We start from the raw sequence: 23,558 nt of genomic DNA on the forward strand, positions 1-23,558 counted from the left end.
ATACTATCTGGACTTTCCTACCATAATCACAGTATACTATCTGGACTTTCCTACCATATTCACAGTATACTATCTGGACTTTCTTACCATATTCACTGTATACTATCTGAACTTTCTTACCATATTCACTGTATACTATCTGAACTTTCTTAACATATTCACTGTATACTATCTGGACTTCCTACCATATTCACAGTATACTATCTGGACTTTCTTACCATATTCACTGTAAACTATCTGGACTTTCCTACCATGTTCACAGTATACTATCTGGACTTTCCTACCATATTCACTGTATACCATCTGAACATTCCTACCATATTCACAGTATATCTATATCTATCTTTATCGGCCATTTTCTCAAAATGTCATGTTCCCCGTGCGCTAATTACTCCCCAAATACAGATATCTGTCACGACTTCTGCCGAAGTCGTTGCCTCTCCTTGTTCGGGCGGTGCTCGGCGTTCGACGTCACCGGTCTTCTAGCCATCATTGATCCTTTTTTCATTTTCCATTGGTTTTGTCTCGTCTTCCCACACACCTGTTTTCAATCCCATTCATTACCTGTTGTGTATTTAACCCTATGTTTCCCCTCATGTCTTTGTCAGAGATTGTTTTATTGTCACTATAGTGTGATTGTTGTATAGGTGCGCGTCGGGTCCTCGTACCCATGTTTGGTTTGTTTGTACATTTATTGTTATGGAGCATACTCTTGGAACTTTATTAAAAGACTCCATTTTACACTCAGTTTGACTCTCCTGCGCCTGACTACCCTGCCACCTATTACACCTATGCATGACAGAATCTCTGACCAATATATATGAAGTCAGCAGGAGAGGACACTATGCCCATGGACCTGGAGGAACGCGTTCAGGAACAAACGAGGGAGCTTGACTGTATCAGCTCCGTCATGGAGCACATTGTCCAGAAAATGGATCGCTGGGAGAGACAGGGAGTTTCTCCAGCGCCACCACCACCACAACCGGAATCTCCCGTGAACGTTTTTTCCTCTCCGGAATCGAGGATCCATTTATCCCTACCCACGGGATACAACGGAGATACTGCCGGCTGCCAGGGTTTCCTCCTCAAACTGAACTTATATCTAGCCACGGCCTCCCCAGTACCATCTGACCGTGAGAGGAGTTACGCCCTCGTCTCATGCCGCACCAGGAAAGCCCTGGAATGGGCCAGCGCTGTGTGTAGAAGGGAGGATGCGGCGTTGGACCATTTTGAGGAGTTCACCTGCCAATTCCGGATAGTATTCGATCACCCACCTGAAGGCAAAGCAGCGGGTGAGCTCCTCTATCATCTGAGGCAGTAGACGAGGAGTGCCCAGGATTTTGCTTTGTAGTTTAGGACCTTGGCTGCCGGCGCTGGATGGAGCGACAGGGCCCTGATCGACCATTACCGTTGTAGTCTACGTGAGGACGTCCGTCGGGAGCTGGCCTGTAGAGACACCACCCTCACCTTCGACCAGCTGGTGGACATGTCCATCAAGCTGGACAACATGCTGGCTACTCGTGGACGTCTAGATTGGTGTCTGGTTGTTCCATCCTCCCGCACCCTCTCTCCCGAACCTATGGAATTGGGAGGGATGGTGCGCAGGGAGACCGGAGGGGGTTCCCGCTCGAGCACCATTCATGGTCGCAGAGGGCACACTGCTGATCGGTGCCGGGTTGGTCCCTCTGGGAATAGAGAGGGCAGGCAGGGCATTCTGGCGTCACCCCAGGTGAGTAGGCACCATTCTGATCCAGAGCCCTCTGCTGCACTAATGTTTGTCTCTGTCTCTTTTCCTGATTTTTCACTGCATTCCCAGTATAAGGCACTAGTAGATTCAGGTGCGGCTGGGAATTTCATTAATAAAAGTCTAGCTCATAGTTTAGGGATCCCTATTGTTCCTGTGGATAAGCCTTTGGCTCTCGCCTTCTGTAAAAAGAAGGCGACTCAATTACCACCCCATCGACGGGGGGATTGTGCGATAGATCTCCTGGTAGACGCTGCATATCCCAAGAGTCACGTGTATCCCCTGTCGCAAGCGGAGACGGAGGCTATGGAGACATACGTCTCTGAATCCCAGCATCAGGGGTTCATTCAGCCATCCATTTCACCCGTCTCTTCCAGTTTCTTTTTTGTGAAAAAAAAGGATGGCGGTTTACGCCCGTGCATTGATTATCGAGGTCTTAATAAAATCACAGTGAAATATAGTTACCCGCTACCTCTGATCAATACGGTTATTGAGTTAATGCACGGGGCACGTTTTTTCACAAAATTGGATCTCAGGAGTGCGTACAATCTGGTGCGTATTAAGAAGGGTGATGAGTGGAAGACGGCATTTAGCACTACCTCAGGTCATTATGAGTACCTGGTCATGCCATATGGGTTGATGAATGCTCCATCAGTTTTCCAATCATTTGTAGATGAGATCTTCAGGGACCTGCACGGGCAGGGTGTAGTGGTGTATATCGATGATATTCTGATATACTCTGCTACACGCGCCGAGCATGTGTCCCTGGTGCGCAGGGTGCTTGGTCGCCTGTTGGAGCATGATCTACATGTCAAGGCTGAGAAATGCTTGTTTTTCCAACAATCCATCTCCTTCCTAGGGCATCGGATTTCCACTTCAGGAGTGGAGATGGAGAGCGATCGCATTACAGCCATGCGTAATTGGCCGACTCCAACCACGGTAAAGGAGTTGCAGCGTTTTTTGGGGTTTTCCAATTACTACCGGAGGTTTATCCGGGGTTTTGGTCAGGTGGCAGCTCCCATTACCTCACTGCTAAAGGGGGGCCCGGTACGCTTGCAGTGGTCGGCTGAGGCGAACAGGGCTTTTGAGCACCTGAAGACTCTGTTTACCTCGGTGCCTGTGCTGGCTCATCTGGATCCCTCTTTGCCATTCATAGTGGAGGTGGACGCATCCGAAGCTGGGATAGGAGCAGTGCTCTCTCAGCGTTCGGGTACGCCACTGAAGCTTCGCCCCTGTGCTTTCTTTTCGAAGAAGCTCAGGCCGGCGGAGCGAAACTATGATGTGGGGAACCGAGAGCTGTTAGCTGTCGTAGAAGCCTTGAAGGTGTGGAGGCATTGGCTTGAGGGGGCTAAACACACTTTTCTCATCTGGACTGACCACCGCAATCTGGAGTACATCCGGCAGGCGAAGAGATTGAATCCTTGCCAGGCAAGGTGGGCCATGTTTTTCACTCGTTTTGTGTTTACTCTTTCTTACAGACCAGGCTCCCAGAACGTTAAGGCAGACGCATTGTCTCGGCTGTATGACACTGAGGAGTGGTCCATGGATCCCACTCCCATACTCCCAGCTTCGTGTCTGGTGGCGCCTGTAGTGTGGGAGCTGGACGCGGACATTGAGCGGGCGTCACGTGCAGAGCCTTCTCCCCCTGAGTGTCCAGCTGGTCGTCTGTACGTTCCGTCTGCTGTCCACGACCGATTGATATATTGGGCTCACACGTCACCCTCCTCTGGTCATCCTGGGATAGGTCGGACGATGCGCTGTCTTGAAGGAAGGTACTGGTGGCCCACTGTAGCTAAGGACGTGAGGATTTATGTTTCTTCCTGTTCGGTGTGCGCCCAGTGCAAGGCTCCTAGACACCTGCCCAGAGGTAAGCTACAACCTCTACCCGTTCCTCAACGGCCATGGTCGCACCTGTCGGTGGATTTTTTGACTGATCTTCCACCTTCACAGGGTTACACCACGATCCTGGTCGTTGTGGATCGGTTTTCAAAGTCCTGTCGTCTCCTCCCTTTGCCCGGTCTCCCTACGGCCTTACAAACTGCAGAGGCCCTGTTTACACACGTTTTCCGGCACTATGGGGTGCCTGAGGATATAGTGTCTGATCGGGGTCCCCAGTTCACATCAAGGGTCTGGAAGGCGTTCATGGAGTGTCTGAGGATCTCGGTTAGTCTTACCTCAGGTTTTCACCCCGAGAGTAATGGGCAGGTGGAGAGAGTTAACCAGGATGTGGGTAGGTTTCTGCGGTCTAATTGCCAGGATCGGCCGGGGGAGTGGGCGAAGTTCGTGCCCTGGGCAGAGATGGCTCAGAACTCGCTACGTCACTCCTCCACTACCCTTACTCCCTTTCAATGTGTATTAGGGTATCAGCCGGTTCTGGCTCCTTGGCATCAGAGCCAGACCGAGGCCCCTGCGGTGGACAATTGGTTTCGGCACGCTGAGGAAACCTGGGAGGCAGCCCACGTCCACCTTCAGCGTGCCATAAGGCGCCAGAAAATTGGCGCAGACCGTCGCCGCAGTGAGGCCCCAGTGTTCGCACCAGGGGACAGGGTCTGGCTCTCGACCCGAAACCTGCCCGTTCGCCTGCTCTGCCGGAAGCTGGGTCCGCGGTTTGTGGGGCCGTTTAAAGTCCTGAGGAGAGTGAACGAGGTATGTTATAGGTTACAACTACCCACTCATTACCGTATTAACCAACCGTTCCATGCGTCTCTCCTCAGGCCGATGGTGGCTGGCCCGCTCCAGGAGGCTGAAGTGCGTGATGTTCCTCCGCCTCCTCTAGACATCGAGCGGGTTCCGGTGTACTCTGTTCGATCCATTTTGGATTCGAGACATCGGACGAGGGGCCTTCAGTACCTCGTGGACTGGGAGGGGTACGGGCCGGAGGAGAGATGCTGGGTTCCGGTGGAGGACGTGTTAGATCCTTCCATGTTATCAGAATTCCACCGTCTCCATCCGGATCACCCTGCACCTCGCCCTCCGGGTCGTCCCCGAGGCCAGTGTCGACGCGCAGCTGGAGCCGCGCGTCAGAGGGGGGTACTGTCACGACTTCTGCCGAAGTCGTTGCCTCTCCTTGTTCGGGCGGTGCTCGGCGTTCGACGTCACTGGTCTTCTAGCCATCATTGATCCTTTTTTCATTTTCCATTGGTTTTGTCTTGTCTTCCCACACACCTGTTTTCAATCCCATTCATTACCTGTTGTGTATTTAACCCTATGTTTCCCCTCATGTCTTTGTCAGAGATTGTTTTATTGTCACTATAGTGTGATTGTTGTATAGGTGCGTGTCGGGTCCTCGTACCCATGTTTGGTTTGTTTGTACATTTATTGTTATGGAGCATACTCTTGGAACTTTATTAAAAGACTCCATTTTACACTCAGTTTGACTCCTGCACCTGACTTCCCTGCCACCTATTACACATATGCATGACAATATGCCAAGCTTGTAGCGTCATACCTGTCACACCTTGGTCTTAGTATTTTGTGTTTTAGTTTATTAGTTAGTCAGACCAGGGTGTGACATGGGGTTATTATGTATTGTATTTCCGTATTGGGGTTTGTAGTGTTTGGGATTGTAGTTGATTAGGGGTGTGTGTGTGTGTTAATTAGGTTGGCTGCCTGAGGCGGTTCTCAATCAGAGTCAGGTGCTTCTCGTTGTCGCTGATTGGGAACCGTATTTAGGTAGCCTGTTTTTCGCCTTGTATTTCGTGGGCGATTGTTCCTGTCTCTGTGTAGTTTGCACCAGTCAGGCTGTATTAGGTTTCGTTCTGTTTGTTGTTTTTTTGTATTTATTAGTTATTCGTGTTAGTTCGTTCGTTTTGTCTTCACTAAATAAACATGAGTAACTTACACGCTGCATTTCGGTCCGACTCTCCTTCAACAACAAAAGAACGCCGTTACAGAATCACCCACCACACTCGGACCGAGCAGCGTGTCAACAGGCAGGAGCAGCGCAAACAGGAGCAGCGTGTTAACAGGCAGCGACAGTTGGAGCAGCAAAGGGAGGAGGAATTATTCGAAGAATGGACATGGGAAGACGTGCTGGATGGTAAAGGTTGCTACACTTGGGAGGAGATATTGGCCGGAAGAAATCGCCTCCCATGGCAACAGGTGGAGGCACTAAGGAGAGCAGAGGCAGCCGGAGATAGGAGCCAACGATACGAGGGAACACGGTTGGCAAGGAAGCCCGAAAAGCAGCCCCCAAAATTTTTTTGGGGGGGGCTATCAGGGAGTATGGCTGCGTCAGGTAGGAGACCTGCGCAATCTCACTGTGCGTACCGGAGGGCTAGAGAGACTGGGCAGGCACCGTGTTATGCAGTGGTGCGCACGGTGTCCCCAGTGCGGGTGCATAGCCCGGTGCGGTATATTTCAGCTCCGCGTATCGGCCGGGCTAGATTGAGCGTCGAGCCTAATGCCATGAAGCCGTCTCTACGCATCCGGTCTCCAGTGCGTCTCCTTGGGCCGGTTTACATGGCACCAGCCTTGCGCTCGGTGTCTCCGGTTCGCCTACATAGCCCAGTGCGGGCTATTTCTCCTCACAGCACTGGCAGGGCAACCGAGAGTATTCAACCAGGTAAGGTTGGGCAGGCTCGGTGCTCAAGAGCTCCAGTGCGCCTGCACGGTCCGGTCTATCCAGAACCACCTCCACACCCCAGCCCTCCAGTAGCAGCTCCCCGCACTAGGCTTCCTGTGCGTGTCCTCGGCCAAATACCACCAGTGCCAGCACCACGCATCAGGCCTACAGTGCGCCTCGCCTGTTCAGCGCAGCCAGCGCTTTCTCTCTCTCCTGCGCTGTCGGAGTCTCCCGTCTATTCAGCGGTTCTAGAGCCTTCCTCCTCTACAGCGCTGCCGGAGCCTCCTGTCTGTATACAGCAGCCTGAGCTGCTAGTCTGCATGGAGCAGCTAGTCTGCATGGAGCAGCCAGAGCTGTCAGTTTGCATAGAGCAGCCTGAGCTGCTAGTCTGCATGGAGCAGCCAGATCTGCCAGCTGCCAGTCAGCCAGACTCTTCCAGATCTACCAGTCAGCGAGACTCTTCCAGTCAGCCAGACTCTTCCAGATCTGCCAGTCAACCAGACTCTTCCAGATCTGCCAGTCAGCCAGACTCTTCCAGTCAGCCAGACTCTTCCAGTCAGCCAGACTCTTCCAGTCAGCCAGACTCTTCCAGATCTGCCAGTCGACCAGACTCTTCCAGATCTGCCAGTCAGCCAGACTCTTCCAGTCAGCCAGACTCTTCCAGTCAGCCAGACTCTTCCAGTCAGCCAGACTCTTCCAGTCAGCCAGACTCTTCCAGATCTGCCAGTCGACCAGACTCTTCCAGATCTGCCAGTCAACCAGACTCTTCCAGATCTGCCAGTCAACCAGACTCTTCCAGATCTGCCAGTCAGCCAGACTCTTCCAGATCTGCCAGTCAGCCAGACTCTTCCAGATCTGCCAGTCAGCCAGACTCTTCCAGATCTGCCAGTCAGCCAGACTCTTCCAGATCTGCCAGTCAGCCAGACTCTTTCAGATCTGCCAGTCAGCCAGACTCTTCCAGATCTGCCAGTCAACCAGACTCTTCCAGATCTGCCAGTCAACCAGACCTTTCCAGATCTGCCAGTCAACCAGACTCTTCCAGATCTGCTAGTCAGCCAGGATCCGCCAGTCAGCCAGGATCCGCCAGTCAGCCAGGATCTGCCAGATCTGCTAGTCAGCCAGGATCCTCCAGTCAGCCAGGATCTGCCAGATCTGCCTGTCAGCCAGGATCCGCCAGTCAGCCAGGATCTGCCAGATCTGCTAGTCAGCCAGGATCCGCCAGTCGGCCAGGATCCGCCAGTCAGCCAGGATCTGCCAGTCGGCCAGGATCTGCCAGTCGGCCAGGATCTGCCAGTCGGCCAGGATCTGCCAGTCAGCCAGGATCCGCCAGTCAGCCAGGATCTGCCGGATTCAACTTCCTGGCTGGGCTTCATCTCAGTACTCGGCTTTTTCTCAGTACTGGGCTGCCTCTCAGTGCTGGGCTGCCTCTCAGTGCTGAGCTGCCCCTCAGTCCCGAGCTGCCCCTCAGTCCCGAGCTGCCCCTCAGTCCCGAGCTGTCCCTCTGTCCCGAGCTGTCCCTCTGTCCCGAGCTGTCCCTCAGTCCCGAGCTGTCCCTCAGTCACGAGCTGCTCCTCTATTATGTAGGGTTCTGGGTGAGGACTATTCGGCCATGGTCGGCGGTTAGGGTGGATTATCCATGGACGCGAAGGGGAGGAACAATGACAATTATGAAGTTGGGTCCACGTCCGGAGCCGGAACCGCCACCATGGACAGACACCCACCCGGACCCTCCCTATGGTTTTGAGGTGCGTTCGGGAGTCCGCACCTTAGGGGGGGGGTTCTGTCGCGCCTTGGTCTTAGTATTTTGTGTTTTAGTTTATTAGTTAGTCAGACCAGGGTGTGACATGGGGTTATTATGTATTGTATTTCCGTATTGGGGTTTGTAGTGTTTGGGATTGTAGTTGATTAAGGGTGTGTGTGTGTGTTAATTAGGTTGGCTGCCTGAGGCGGTTCTCAATCAGAGTCAGGTGCTTCTCGTTGTCGCTGATTGGGAACCGTATTTAGGTAGCCTGTTTTTCGCCTTGTATTTCGTGGGTGATTGTTCCTGTCTCTGTGTAGTTTGCACCAGTCAGGCTGTATTAGGTTTCGTTCTGTTTGTTGTTTTTTTGTATTTATTAGTTATTCGTGTTAGTTCGTTCGTTTTGTCTTCACTAAATAAACATGAGTAACTTACACGCTGCATTTCGGTCCGACTCTCCTTCAACAACAAAAGAACGCCGTTACAATACCAAAGAAGGTTTGAAGCTGTAATCACTGTCAAAGGTGCTTCAACAACATACTGAGTAAAGGGTCTGAATGCTTATGTAAATGTGATATTTCAGTATTTCTTTTATGAATTAGCTACAATTTATAATTACTGTTTTGCTTTGTCATTATGGGGTATTATGTGTAGATTGATGAGTTTAAAAACAATAATCCATTTTAGAATAAAGCTGTAAAAGTAACAAAATATGAAAAAAGTCAATCGGTCTGAATACTTTCTAAATGCACTGTATGTCTAGGATTAGGGTTGAGGCTGGAGCTAGCGCTTCTGAGGCAAGAGATGCCTACATCCCTTCATCAGTGTGAGCATGTCACAAACAGAAACCTTTGTAGATGCCAAATATGCAAACTAGCCAATTGATTAACATAAGTTAATAGGCCTGTTAATCACAATGTATCGGCATGTAAATATTAAATCAACATGATTGGCATGTTAGTATTAATCAACTGTCAAATTGTATAAATGATTGGAGACAGGCGCAGGAATACGTAATAGGGGGTTTTAATACTCTACGCAAAGATACAACATGTCATGAAAGGCATGGGGACGAAGCCCAAAACGTATACAAAAACACACAGAGATGTAACTTAAACAAAAGACTGAGGTTAAACTTCTAATAAATACACAGAACGAGATCCACAATAAAGAGTACACGATACACGGGACGAGACCCGTAACAAAGAGTACACAATACACGGGACTAGACCTGTAATAAAGAGTACACAATACACGGGACTAGACACGCAATAAAGAGCACACAATACACGGGACGAGACCTGTAATAAAGAGTACACGATACACGGGACGAGACCTGTAATAAAGAGTACACAATACACGGGACGAGACCCGTAATAAAGAGTACACGATACACGGGACGAGACCTGTAATAAAGAGTACACAATACACGGGACGAGACCCGTAATAAAGAGTACACGATACACGGGACGAGACCTGTAATAAAGAGTACACAATACACGGGACGAGACCCGTAATAAAGAGTACACAATACACGGGACGAGACCCGTAATAAAGAGTACACAATACACGGGACGAGACTTGTAATAAAGAGTACACAATACACGGGACGAGACCCGTAATAAAGAGTAGACAATACACGGGACGAGACCTGTAATAAAGAGTACACAATACACGGGACGAGACCCGTAATAAAGAGTACACAATACACGGGACGAGACCTGTAATAAAGAGTACACGATACACGGGACGAGACCTGTAATAAAGAGTACACAATACACGGGACGAGACCTGTAATAAAGAGTACACAATACACGGGACGAGACCCGTAATAAAGAGTACACAATACACGGGACGAGACCCGTAATAAAGAGTACACAATACACGGGACGAGACCTGTAATAAAGAGTATACAATACACGGGAAGAGACCCGTAATAAAGAGTACACAATACACGGGACGAGACCTGTAATAAAGAGTACACAATACACGGGACGAGACCCGTAAAAAAGAGTACACAATACACGGGACGAGACCTGTAATAAAGAGTACACAATACACGGGACGAGACCTGTAATAAAGAGTACACGATACACGGGATGAGACCTGTAATAAAGAGTACACAATACACGGGACGAGACCCGTAATAAAGAGTACACAATACACGGGACGAGACCTGTAATAAAGAGTACACGATACACGGGATGAGACCTGTAATAAAGAGCACACAATACACGGGACGAGACCCATAATAAAGAGTACACAATACACGGGACGAGACCTGTAATAAAGAGTACACAATACACGGGACGAGACCCGTAATAAAGAGTACACGATACACGGGACGAGACCTGTAATAAAGAGTACACGATACACGGGACGAGACCTGTAATAAAGAGTACACAATACACGGGACGAGACCCGTAATAAAGAGTACACAATACACGGGACGAGACCCGTAATAACGAGTACACAATAGACGGGACGATACCCGTAATAAAGAGCACACAATACACGGGACGAGACCCCTAATAAAGAGTACACAATACACGGGACGAGACCCGTAATAAAGAGTACACAATACACGGGACGAGACCTGTAATAAAGAGTACACAATACACGGGACGAGACCTGTAATAAAGAGTACACAATACACGGGACGAGACCCGTAAGAACAATACACAGAACGAGACCCATAATAACGAGTACCCAATACATGCAGCAAGAAAGCCGAAACAACAAAGTGCAGATACTCACAGACCAACGGACATGTGAAAAATAACCGACAAGACAATGGTGAACAGAGGGCACATACATACAATTACTAATCAGGGGGAATGGGAACCAGGTGTGTGTAATGAGACAGTTCAGTGACGCCTAGAGGCCCATGACGTAGACCTCTCGTACTTGTGCATGGAATGAGCAGCAGTACTGGGGGAAACCGTGACATCAACATGATTGGCAAGTAAATATGAATCAACATGATTGGCATGTAAATATTAATCTAAATGATTGGCATGTAAATATGAATCTAAATGATTGGCATGTAAATATGAATCAACATAATTGGCATGTAAATATTGATCTAAATGATTGGCATGTAAATATAAATCAACATGATTGGCATGTAAAAATGAATCAACATGATTGGCATGTAAATATGAATCAACATGATTGGCATGTAAATATTAATCTAAATGATTGGCATGTAAATATTAATCTAAATGACTGGCATGTAAATGATCACCTGGATACATTGCTGATGTTCATTAATCACAACACTCCATGTTGGTCATTTTGTTTATCTGTCGGCCCCAGCCTCGAACTCAGGCCCTGTGTGTAGTTAACTAACCCTCTCTGCCCATTCATCGCCATTTTACCTGTTGTTGTTGTCTTAGCTGATGAGCTGATGCTGTCTTACCTGTTGTCTTAGCTAGCTCTCCCAATCAACACCTGTGATTGCTTTATGCCTCACGTTATGTCTCTCTCTAGTGTCAATATGCCTTGTATACTGGTGTTTAGGGTAGTTATCATTGTTTTATTTTACGGCAGAGCCCCTAGCCTCAACATTCCTCAGACACCTCTTTTGTCCTACCTACCACACATAGTGTGACCTCACCTAGCATATCTAGTGCCTCCAGAGATGCAACCTCTCTTATCGTCACTCAATGCCTAGGTTTACCTCCACTGTACCCGCACCCTACCATACCCCTGTCTGCACATTATGCCCTGAATCTATTCTACCAGGCACAGAAATCTGCTCCGTTTATTCTCTGTCCCCAATGCACTAGACAACCAGTTTTGATAGCCTTTTGCCGAACCCTCATCCTACTCCTCCTCTGTTCCTCGGGTGATGTAGAGGTTAACCCAGGCCCTGTGTGTCCCCAGGCGCTCTCATTTGTTGACTTCTGTAACCGTAAAAGCCTTAGTATTTGAATGTTATTAACATCAGAAGCCTCCACCCTAAGTTTGTTTTACTCACTGCTTTAGCACACTCCGCCAACCCTGATGTCCTTGCCGTGTCTGAATCCTGGCTTAGGAAGGCCACCAAAAATTCTGAGATTTCCATCCCCAACTACAACATTTCCCATCAAGATAGAACTTCCAAAGGGGGAGGAGTTGCAATCTACTGCAGAGATAGCCTGCCAAGTTCTGTCATACTTTCAAGGTCTATGCCCAAACAGTTCAAACTTCTAATTTTAAAAATGAATCTCTCCAGAAATAAGTCTCTCACTGTTGCCACCTGTTATAGACCCCCCTCAGCTCCCAGCTGTGATCTGGACACTATATGTGAATTGATTGCCTCCCATTTATCTTCAGAGTACGTTCTGATGGGTGATATGCTTAACACCCAGGCCGTCCAGCTAGATGCATTCGATCTCACACAAATCAACAAGGAACCCACCAGGTACAACCCTAAATCCATAAACATAGGCACCCTTATTTTTTTATTTATTTTACCTTTATTTAACTAGGCAAGTCAGTTAAGAACAAGTTCTTATTTACAATGACAGCCTAGGAACAGTGGGTTAACTGCCTGTTCAGGGGCAGAACGACAGATTTGTACTTTGTCAGCTTGGGGGTTTGAACTTGCAACCTTCCGGTTGCTAGTCCAATGCTCTAACCACTAGGCTACCCTGCCTCCCCCTTATAGATATTATCCTGACCAACTTGCCCTCCAAATACACCTCTGCTGTCTTCAACCAAGATCTCAGCGATCACTGCCTCAATGCCTGCATCCGTTATGGGTCCGCGGTCAAACGACCACCCCTCATCACTGTCAAACGCTCCCTAAAACACTTCTGCGAGCAGGCCTTTCTAATCGACCTGGCCAGAGAATCCTGGAAGGATATTGACCCCATCTTGTCAGTTGAGGATGCCTGGTTGTTCTTTAAAGGTACATTCCTCACCATCTTAAATTAGCATGCTGTTTTCAAAAAAAGTAAAACTAAGAACAGACATAGCCCTTGGTTCACTCCAGACCTGACTGCCCTCGACCAGGACAAAAACATTCTGTGGCGTACTGCACTAGCATCGAATAGTCCCCCTGATATGTCACTTTTCAGGGAAGTCGGGAACCAATACACAGTCAGTTAGGAAAGCAAAGACTAGCTTTTTCAAAGAGAAATTTGCCTCCTGTAGCTCTAACCACAAACACACTGTAAAATCCATGGAAAATAAGAGCACCTCCTCCCAGCTGCCCACTGCACTGAGGCTAGGAAACACTGTCACCAACGGTAAATCCACAATAATCGAGAATTTCAATGAGCATTTCTCTACGGCTGGCCATGCTTTCCTCCTGGCTACCCCAACACCGGCCAACAGCTCCACCCCCCACCCCCCCCACAGCTACTTACCCAAGCCTCCCAAGCTTCTCCTTCACCCAGATCCAGATAGCAGATGTTCTGAAAGAGCTGCAAAACCTGGACCCGTACAAAGAAGCTGGGCTAGACAATCTGGACCCTCTCTTTCTAAAATTACCCGCCGCCATTTTGCTAAACCCTACTACTAGTCTGTTCAACCTCTCTTTCGTATCTTCTGAGATTCCTAATGATTGAAAAGCTGCCGCATTCATCCCCCTCTTCAAAGGGGGAGACATTCCAAACTGTTACAGACCTATATCCACCCTGCCCTGCCTTTCTAAAGTCTTCGAAAGCCAAGTTAACAAACAGATCACTGACCATTTCAAATCCCTCCATACCTTCTCCGCTGTGCAACCCGGTTTATGAGTTGGGCACGGGTGCACCTCAGCCACACTCAAGGTATTCAAGGTACTAAACGATATCATAACTGCCATCGATAAAAGACAGAGTACTGTGCAGCTGTCTTCATCGACCTGGCCAAGGCTTTCAACTCTGTCAATAACCACATTCTTATCGGCAGACTCAACAGTCCGCATCACTGGCAGTCTCTATGGGGGTACCACAGGGCTCAATTCTCGGGCCAACTGTTTTCTCTGTATACATCAATGATGTCGCTCTTGCTGAGGGTGATTCCTTGATCCACCTCAACACAGACCACGTCATTCTGTATACATCTGGCCCTTCTTTGGACACTGTGTTAACCTCTCAAGGGTATGTGGGACGCAACCGTCCCCTATACCATAAGAAGTTAACCTCTCTAGGGTATGTGGGATGCAACCGTCTCCTATACCATAAGAAGTTAACAAACCGAGCTTCAATGCCATACAACTCTCCTTCCATGGCCTCCAACTGCTCTTAAATGCCAGTAAAACTAAATGCATGCTCTTCAACCGATCGCAGCCTGCACCTGCCCACCCGACTAGAATCACTACTCTGGACGGTTCTGACTTAGAATATGTGGACAACTACAAATACCTAGGTGTCTGGTTAGACTGTAAACTCTCCTTCCAGACTCATATTAAGCACCTCCAATTCAAAATTAAATCAAGAATCGGCTTCCTATTTCGCAAAAAAAGCCTCCTTCACTCACGCTGCCAAACATACCCTCGTAAAATTGACAATCCTACCAATCATCGACTTCGGCGATGTCATTTACAAAATAGCCTCCAACACTCTACTCAACAAATTGGATGCAGTCTATCAAAGTGCCATCCATTTTGTCACCAAAGCCCCATATACCACCCATCACTGCGACCTGTATGCTCTAGTCGGCTAGCCCTCGTTACATATTCGTTGCAAGACCCACTGGCTCCAGGTCATCTATAAGTCTTTGCTAGGTAAAGCTCTGTCTTATCTCAGCTCACTGTTCACCATAACAACACCCACCCGTAGCACTTGCTCCAGCAGGTTTATCTCACTGGTCATCCCCAAAGCAAACACCTCGTTTGGCCGCCTTTCCTTCCAGTTCTCTGCTGCCAATGACTGGAAAAAATTGCAAAAATCGCTGAAGTTGGAGACTTATATCTCCCTCACTAACTTTAAGCATCAGCTATCTGAGCAGATAACCCATCGCTGCAGCTGTACATAGCCCATCTGTAAATAGCCCACCCAACAACCTAGCTCATCCCCATATTGTTTTTATTTACTTTTCTGCTCTTTTGCACACCAGTATTTCTACTTGCACATCATAATCATCTGCACATCAATCACTCCAGTGTTAATTGCTGAATTGTAATTACTCTGCTACTATGGCCTATTTATTACCTTACCTCCGTACTCCATTTGCACACACTGTATATAGACTTTTCTATTGTGTTTTTGACTGTACTTTTGTTTATCCCATGTGTAACTCATATGTTGTACAAAGAGCTATATAAATACATTTGATTTGATTTGATTACTTCGCCACCATAGTCTATGTATTGCCTTACCTCCCTTATCTTACCTCATTTGCACACACTATATATAGATTTTCTTCAACTATTATTGACTTTATGTTTTGTTTATTCCATGTTCCAACTCTGTGTTGTTTTTTGTCACACTGCTTTGCTTTATCTTGGCCAGGTCGCAGTTGTAAATGAGAACTTTTTTTCAACTGGCCTACCTGATTAAATAAAGGTGAAATAAATTAAAAATATATATGATGATTGGCATGTAAATATTAATCTAAATGATTGGCATGTAGATATGAATTAACATTATTGACTTGTTAGCATTATCAACATGATTGGCATTTTAATATTAATGAACATGACTGGCATGTAATTATTAATCAACACGATGGCCATTTTAGTATTATCAACATGATTGGCATGGCATTTAAATATAAATTAACATAATTGACATGTTAATACTAAACACCATGATTGGCATGTAAATACACGGACAGCTCTAATTAATGAAAGAGTGTTTATATTGGGGTTTATATTGGTTTATATAATGGGGCGGCAGGTAGCCTAGTGGTTAGAGCATTGGGCCTGTCACTGAAAATTTGCTAGATCGAATCCCTGAGCTAAGGTAAAAATCTGTCATTCTTCCCCTGAACAAGGCAGTTAACCCACTGTTCCAAGGCCGTCATTGTAAATAAGAATTGGTTCTTAACTGACTTGCTGAGTTAAATAAAGGTTAAAACAAAATAATATATTTGAGGCAGATTAACAATGACATCACTGGCCTACAATATATTAAAGGAATAACTATCAAATGAGATCTTACTCACAACACTATTTACTGCTTAAGTTTTATTAATTAAATGCAAATCATATCTGCATCAAAGTGTTGTGTTTTACTAGGTTATATTTGGGTACAAGTAAATAGCCTACTGTGAATCAAGATTGAAGACACAGGATATTGCATGTCTGTGGTTCACAAAGCAGCTGGGATCAGACCCTGGTCTCTGCTTACCCTAACCATAACCCTAGCCCTAACCATAGCAGGAGGCTGGTCTGTCCTCTGTTGGTTTTTAGGCAGGGGAGATGGGCCCTAACCCCCAGGACAGATGTGGAGGTGTTTTTTTCAGGCAGAGGTTAAGAGATGCTGAGAATCTTTTCAAGACAGTCATCTCTATGCAACAACAAAATGTTTCAGAGAATTTGTTGTTTTTTTCCCTCAGCGCTAGGGACAGATGTCAGATGTGGCCTTTAACCCCACATACATAGCTTGGCATGAACAGCTTGCCCCACTATGACTATGTCAAACCAAATATGTCCATAGCCAGTATTGTATTGTTTTGTGAGCATATTTAATCAATAAAGCCAGAGGAGGTGTGGTATATGGCTAATATGCTATGGCTAAGGGATGTTTTTAGGCCCGACGCAACATGCAGTGACAGCGTACAGCCCTTAGAAGTGGTATATCGGCCATATACCACAACCCCCCGAGGTGCCTTATTGTTTTTACAAACTGGTTTAACAACAAAATTATACCACTAAAAATACATGTTTTGTCATACACGTGGTAGACGGTCTAATAAACCACAGCTTTCAGCCAATTAGCTTTCAGGGCTCGATCCACCCGGTTTATAATATAGTTCATAGTACACTTAAATAACAACCACAGTGATGATGGAGGACATTCCATTATAGCTTCTCAAACAAATCCAAACTCTACACCCGTACAAATCTCTACACCCGTATCAAACTCTACACCTGTATCAAACTCGACACCTGTATCAAACTCTACACCCGTACAAATCTCTACACCTGTATCAAACTCTACACCTGTATCAAACTCTACACCTGTATCAAACTCTACACCTGTATCAAACTCTACACCCGTACAAATCTCTACACCTGTATCAAACTCTACACCTGTATCAAACTCGACACCTGTATCAAACTCTACACCCGTACAAATCTCTACACCTGTATCAAACTCGACACCTGTATCAAACTCGACGCCTGTATCAAACTCTACACCCGTATGCAACTCTCCACCCGTATGCAACTCTCCACCCGTATGCAACTCTCCACCCGTATGCAACTCTCCACCCGTATGCAACTCTCCACCCGTATGCAACTCTCCACCCGTATGCAACTCTCCACCCGTATGCAACCCTCCACCCGTATGCAACCCTCCACCCGTATGCAACTCTACACCCGTATGCAACTCCACACCCGTATGCAACTCTACACCCGTATGCAACTCTACACCCGTATGCAACTCTACACCCGTATGCAACTCTACACCCGTATGCAACTCTACACCCGCATGCAACTCTACACCCGCATGCAACTCTACACCCGCATGCAACTCTACACCCGCATGCAACTCTACACCTGTATGCAACTCTGCACCTGTATCAAACTCTGCACCTGTATCAAACTCTACACCTGTATCAAACTCTACACCTGTATCAAACTCGACACCTGTATCAAACTCGACAGCTGTATCAAACTCGACAGCTGTATCAAGCTCGACAGCTGTATCAAACTCGACAGCTGTATCAAACTCTACAGCCGTATCAGATTCCTTGTGCATCATTGTTGAGTGTAACAGTGTCGATCTACCCCCTGGCTGTTATCAGCAACACAGAGAGTGTTTTCTTGAATCTCTAAACAGCTGAGTAAAGCCTTTTCCATCTGCAGATGGCCAGACTCCACGCAGAGCAAAAGAGCAACCAACACATGGCAAAGGTCTCCACATTAACCAACACATAGCAAAGGTCTCCACAGTAACCAACAGATAGCAAAGGGTCCCATGTTAACCAACACATAGCAAAGGTATCCACATTAATCAACATATAGCAAAGTTCTCCACATTAACCAACACATATCAAAGGTCTCCACATGAACCAACACGTATCAAAGGTCTCCACATTAACCAACACATATCAAAGGTCTCCACATTAACCAACACATAGCAAAGGACTCCACATTAACCAACACATATCAAAGGTTCTCCACATTAACCAACACATATCAAAGGGCTCCACATTAACCAACACATAGCAAAGGTCTCCACATTAATCAACACATAGCAAAGGTCTCCACATTAATCAACACATAGCAAAGGCACCACATTAATCAACACATAGCAAAGGCACCACATTAACCAACAGATAGCAAAGGTCTCCACATTAACGAACACATATCAAAGGGCTCCACATTAACCAATACATATCAAAGGTCTCCACATTAACAAACACATATCAAAGGTCTCCACATTAACAAACACATATCAAAGGTCTCCACATTAACCAACACATAGCAAAGGTCTCCACATCAATCAACACATATCAAAGGTCTCCACAGTAACCAACAGATAGCAAAGGGTCCCATGTTAACCAACAAATATCAAAAGGTCTCCACATTAACCAACACATATCAAAGGTCTCCACATTAATCAACACATAGCAAAGGTCTAACATATACATTCACTTTCCCTGTCCTCCAACCCCTGTGTCAATTTCACTCCTTATCTCTCCACAACCCTCTCTAATATGTAGACTAATCCTAAACCTCTCTATAGTTTATAGACCAACCCAAACCCTCTGTAGTCTGTAGACCAACCCTACATTTCTTTCTAGCCTGTAGCCCAACCCTAACCCTCTCTGGTCTGTAGACCAGACCTAACACTCTCTAGTCTATACACCAACCCTGACCCTCTCTAGTCTATAGACCAACTCTCTCTTGTCTATAGACTAACCCTAACCCTCTCTAGTCTGTAGACCAACCATAACCCTCTCTAGTATGTAGACCAACCCTAACCCTAACCCTAATCTGTAACCCAACCCTAACCCTCCCTATAGTCTGTAGACTAATCCTAACCCTCTATCTAATATGTAGACTAATCCTAACCCTCTCACTAGTCTGTAAACTAATCCTAACCCTCTCTCCAATCTGTAGACTAATCCTAACCCTCTCTCCAATCTGTAGACTAATCCTAACCCTCTCACTAGTCTGTAGACTCATTCTAACACTCTCTCTAGTCCATAGACCATCCCAAAACCTCTCTAGTCTGTAGACTAACTATAACCTTCTCTAGTCTATAGACCAACACTAACCCTCACTCTAGTCTGTCCAAACACATTCGTCCCCCTACCAGGCTATCTCACAGATTGGCTCAGCCAATCCTTCTCATTTAGTTAAGTGAGCAGTGATTGGCAGACTGAGTGGAGTGAGCAGTGATTTACTGACTGAGTGGAGTGAGCAGTTATTGACTGACCGAGTGGAGTGAGCAGTTATTGACTGACAGTGTAGTGAGCAATGATTGGCTGACATCAGATTTGAGGGTCAGCAGATTTGGGGATCAGCAATGATTGGCTGTCAGCAGATTTGGGGGTCAGGGACACCTCAAGCCTTTTTTAGGGCCAGGGAGTGTTAGTTGTTCTGAAAATCAGCTCTGCTGCCATGAGAGACGTTTCGGCCGGTAATCTCTGCTGCCAGGGAGATGGCCGAAGCCGGTAATCTGTACTGACGTGTATTTTAGTAGCACTTACTGAGTGGTTTGAGGATGCTGTTGCTGGCCTCATCGTTGTTTTCTGTGTCGGACCTGTCAGAGGCGTTCTCCGTCAGATGATCCTTCCTGTCCTTGTGGCTTCCTCTCCGGCGTTGACGTCTCCGACGCCGGTAGCTCTTGGGCATCTGCACTCCGACGTAGACAGTGTGGTGACCTGGATGGAAGAGAAAGACAATGGGTTAGGATTAACAATGGGTTAGGATTAACAATGGGTTAGGGTTAACAATGGGTTAGGATTAACAATGGGTTAGGATTAAAAATGGGTTAGGATTAACAATGGGTTAGGGTTAACAATGGGTTAGGGTTAACAATGGGTTAGGGTTAACAATGGGTTAGGATTAACAATGGGTTAGGATTAACAATGGGTTAGGGTTAACAATGGGTTAGGGTTAACAATGGGTTAGGGTTAACAATGGGTTAGGATTAACAATGGTTTAGGGTTAACAATGGGTTAGGGTTAACAATGGATTAGGATTAACAATGGGTTAGGGTTAACAATGGGTTAGGATTAACAATGGGTTAGAATTAACAATGGGTTAGGGTGAGACGATGGGTTATGGCTGGCATCAGCAATGTTGGGCACGGGTACCAAGGCTGGCACACAAGGGCATTTGCATTGGCACACCAGGCATGAAATTCCAGTGTTTGGATTGGCAAACTTGAATTCTACCAGGTTGGAGATTTGGTCACCTTTCCACCAAGGGAGCATGTAAATAAATACCAACCCTTCCTAAATGCAGGTTATCCAGGAAATGGCTTCAAAGTTATCAGGATGTACATGCTCAGAAGGTGCTGTCTAGGCCAGACATAGAAGTTGGCGTCCAGCTGTCAAACCAAATATTTTGGCTGTGAAGAAATAACAGGTAGCAGTGACATTTCAATGTTTGTCTCCACTTGCAATCAGATCTCCAGAGGTTAGGGTATTAACACGGTCAGGCTTCTCACATTCCTTAAAGGCATAGTTCTGGTTTCTGGTAATATCTACTTCCCCAGAGTCAGACGAACTTGTGGATACCTTTTATGTCTCTGCTTGCCATTTGAAGGAAGTTGCTATGCTAACTAGCATTAGCGCAATGACTGGATGTTTCTGTAGACGAGTTAGCATTAACTCGTGAAACTACCTCTAACTTCCTTCATACTGGACGCAGAGACATAAATATGGTATCCACGAGTTCATCTCACTCTGGAGAAGTATAACTATTCTATAAGGAATGTGAGCAGTCTGACCATGTTAACAACCTCTGGAGGTCTGACTGCAAGTGCCAAAATCCAAAACTATCCCTTTAAGGTTATGCTGTACTGTAACCCTACCTATCCATTTGACATTTTAGTCATTTAGCAGACGGTCTTAACCAGATCAACTTACAGGTGTAAATAGGGTTAAGTGCATTGCTCAAGGGCACAATTTAGTCAGCTCTGGGATTTGAACCAGCAGTCATTCGGTTACTGGTCCTACCTCCCTTTACTTATGTGAAGGGAAAACCTGTTGGTAACGTCTAAGGGAGAGGTCACAGCTTTTAACCATACTAGTGTCTGTAAACATAACCTCTAAATGAGCTCCATGTCAGACATGTTCAGTGTAAATTGGAAACCACATATCCCGAGGCTGCATTTATTGTAGCTGGGGATTTTAACAAGGCTAATCTGAAAACTAGGCTCCCTACATTTTATCAGCATATCGAATGCGCGACCCGGGTTGGTAAAACTCTGGATCATTGTTACTCTAACTTCCGCGATGAATACAAAGCCCTCCCCCGCCCTCCTTTCGGCAAATCTGACCACGACTCCATTTTGTTGCTCCCAGACTATAGACAGAAACTAAAATGGGAAATGCCCGTCAGGTCTGTACCTATTTGGGGTAGGCAGGGTAGCCTAGTGGTTAGAGCGTTGGACTAGTAACCAAAAGGATGCAAGTTCGAATCCCCGAGCTGACAAGGTACAAATCTGTCGTTCTGCCCCTGAACAGGCAATTAACCCACTGTTCCTAGGCTGTCATTGAAAATAAGAATTTGTTCTCAACTGACTTGCCTAGTAAAAAAATAAAATAAAAATGATGGTCCGACCAATCTCATTCCACACTTCAAGATTGCTTCAATCACGAAGACTGGGATATGTTCTGGATAGCATCGAACAACAACAACATTGATGTATAAGCTGATTCAGTGAGCCAGTTTATTAGCAAGTGCATCGATGATGTTGTACCCACGTCGACCATTAAAACCTTCCCCAACCAGAAACCGTGGATTGATGGCAGCATTCACGCAAAACTGAAAGCGCGAGCCACTGCATTTAATCAGGGCAAGGAGACCGGAAACATGACTGAATACAAACAGTGTAACTATTCCTTCCTTAAGGCAATTAAACAAGCTAAGCGTCAGTATAGAGACAAAGTAGAGTCGCAATGCAACGGCTCAGACACGAGAGGTATGTGGTAGGGTCTACAGTCAATCACGGACTACAAAAAGAAAACCAGCCCCATACCGGACACCGATGTCCCAGACAAACTAAACAACTTCTTTGCTCACTTTGAGGACAATACAGTGCCACTGACATGGCCCGCTACCAAAACCTGTGTACTCTCCTTCACTGCAGCCGACATGAGTAAAACATTTAAACGTGTTAACCCTCGCAAGGCTGTAGGCCCAGACGGCATCCCCAGCCGCGTCCTCAGAGCATGCGCAGACCAGCTGGCTGATGTGTTTACGGACATATTCAATCAATCCTTATCCCAGTCTGCTGTTCCCACATGCTTCAAGAGGGCAACCATTGTTCCTGTTCCCAAGAAAGCTAAGGTAACTAAGTTAAACGACTATCACCTCGTAGCACTCACTTCCATCATCATGGAGTGGTTTGAGACACTATATCACCTCCACCCTACCTGACACCCTAGGCCCACTACAATTTGCTTACCGCCCCAATAGGTCCACAGACGACGCAATCGCAATCACGCTGAACACTGCCCTAACCCTTCTGGACAAGAGGAATACCTATTTAAGAATCCTGTTCATTGACCATAGCTCAGCATTTAACACCCTAGTATCCTCCAAACTCGTCATTAAGCTCGAGACCCTGGGTCTTAACCCCGCCCTGTGCAACTGGGTCCTGGACTTTCTGACGGGACACCCCCAGGTGGTGAGGGTAGGAAACAACATCTCCACCCACTCATCCTCAACACTGGGGCCCCACAAGGGAGCGTTCTCAGCCCTCTCCTGTACTCCTTGTTCACCTATTACTGCGTGGCCATGCACACCACCAACTCAATCATCAAGTTTGCAGATGACACTATAGTGTTAGGCTTGATTACCACCAACTCAATCATCAAGTTTACAGATGACACTATAGTGTTAGGCTTGATTACCAACAACGACGAGACGGCCTACAGGGAGGAGGTGAGGGCCCTCAGAGTGTGGTGACAGGAAAATAACCTCACACTCTACGTCAACAAAACAAAGGAGATGATCGTGGACCAAAAATACAGATTTCCATTTGTTATGAAAACTTGAAATCGGCCCTAATTAATCGGCCATTCCGATTAATCGGTTGACCTCTAGTCTCCACAATGCATCACTGGAGGCAAACTACCTGCCCTCCAGGACACCTACACCCCGAGCCACTGCCTGTTCACCCAGCTATCATCCAGAAGGCGAGGTCGGTACAGGTGCATCAAAGGTTGGACCGAGAGACTGAAAA

The 23,558-nt window shown here is 46.7% G+C and overlaps 1 protein-coding gene across 2 annotated transcripts in view; it reads right to left on the minus strand.

Moving 5' to 3' along the window:
* Positions 1–23,558, minus strand: part of slc4a4a (solute carrier family 4 member 4a) — a 423,147-nt gene that overhangs the window by 323,122 nt on the left and 76,467 nt on the right. For both annotated transcript variants that reach the window (XM_064927355.1, XM_064927513.1), the window contains exon 4: positions 19,849–20,022. In XM_064927355.1, the coding sequence (XP_064783427.1) occupies positions 19,849–20,022 (174 nt within the window). The remainder of the gene's footprint in view (positions 1–19,848; positions 20,023–23,558) is intronic.

The sequence above is a fragment of the Oncorhynchus masou genome, chromosome 1 (genome assembly GCF_036934945.1).
Source record: "Oncorhynchus masou masou isolate Uvic2021 chromosome 1, UVic_Omas_1.1, whole genome shotgun sequence".
Taxonomy (NCBI): Eukaryota; Metazoa; Chordata; class Actinopteri; order Salmoniformes; family Salmonidae; genus Oncorhynchus; species Oncorhynchus masou.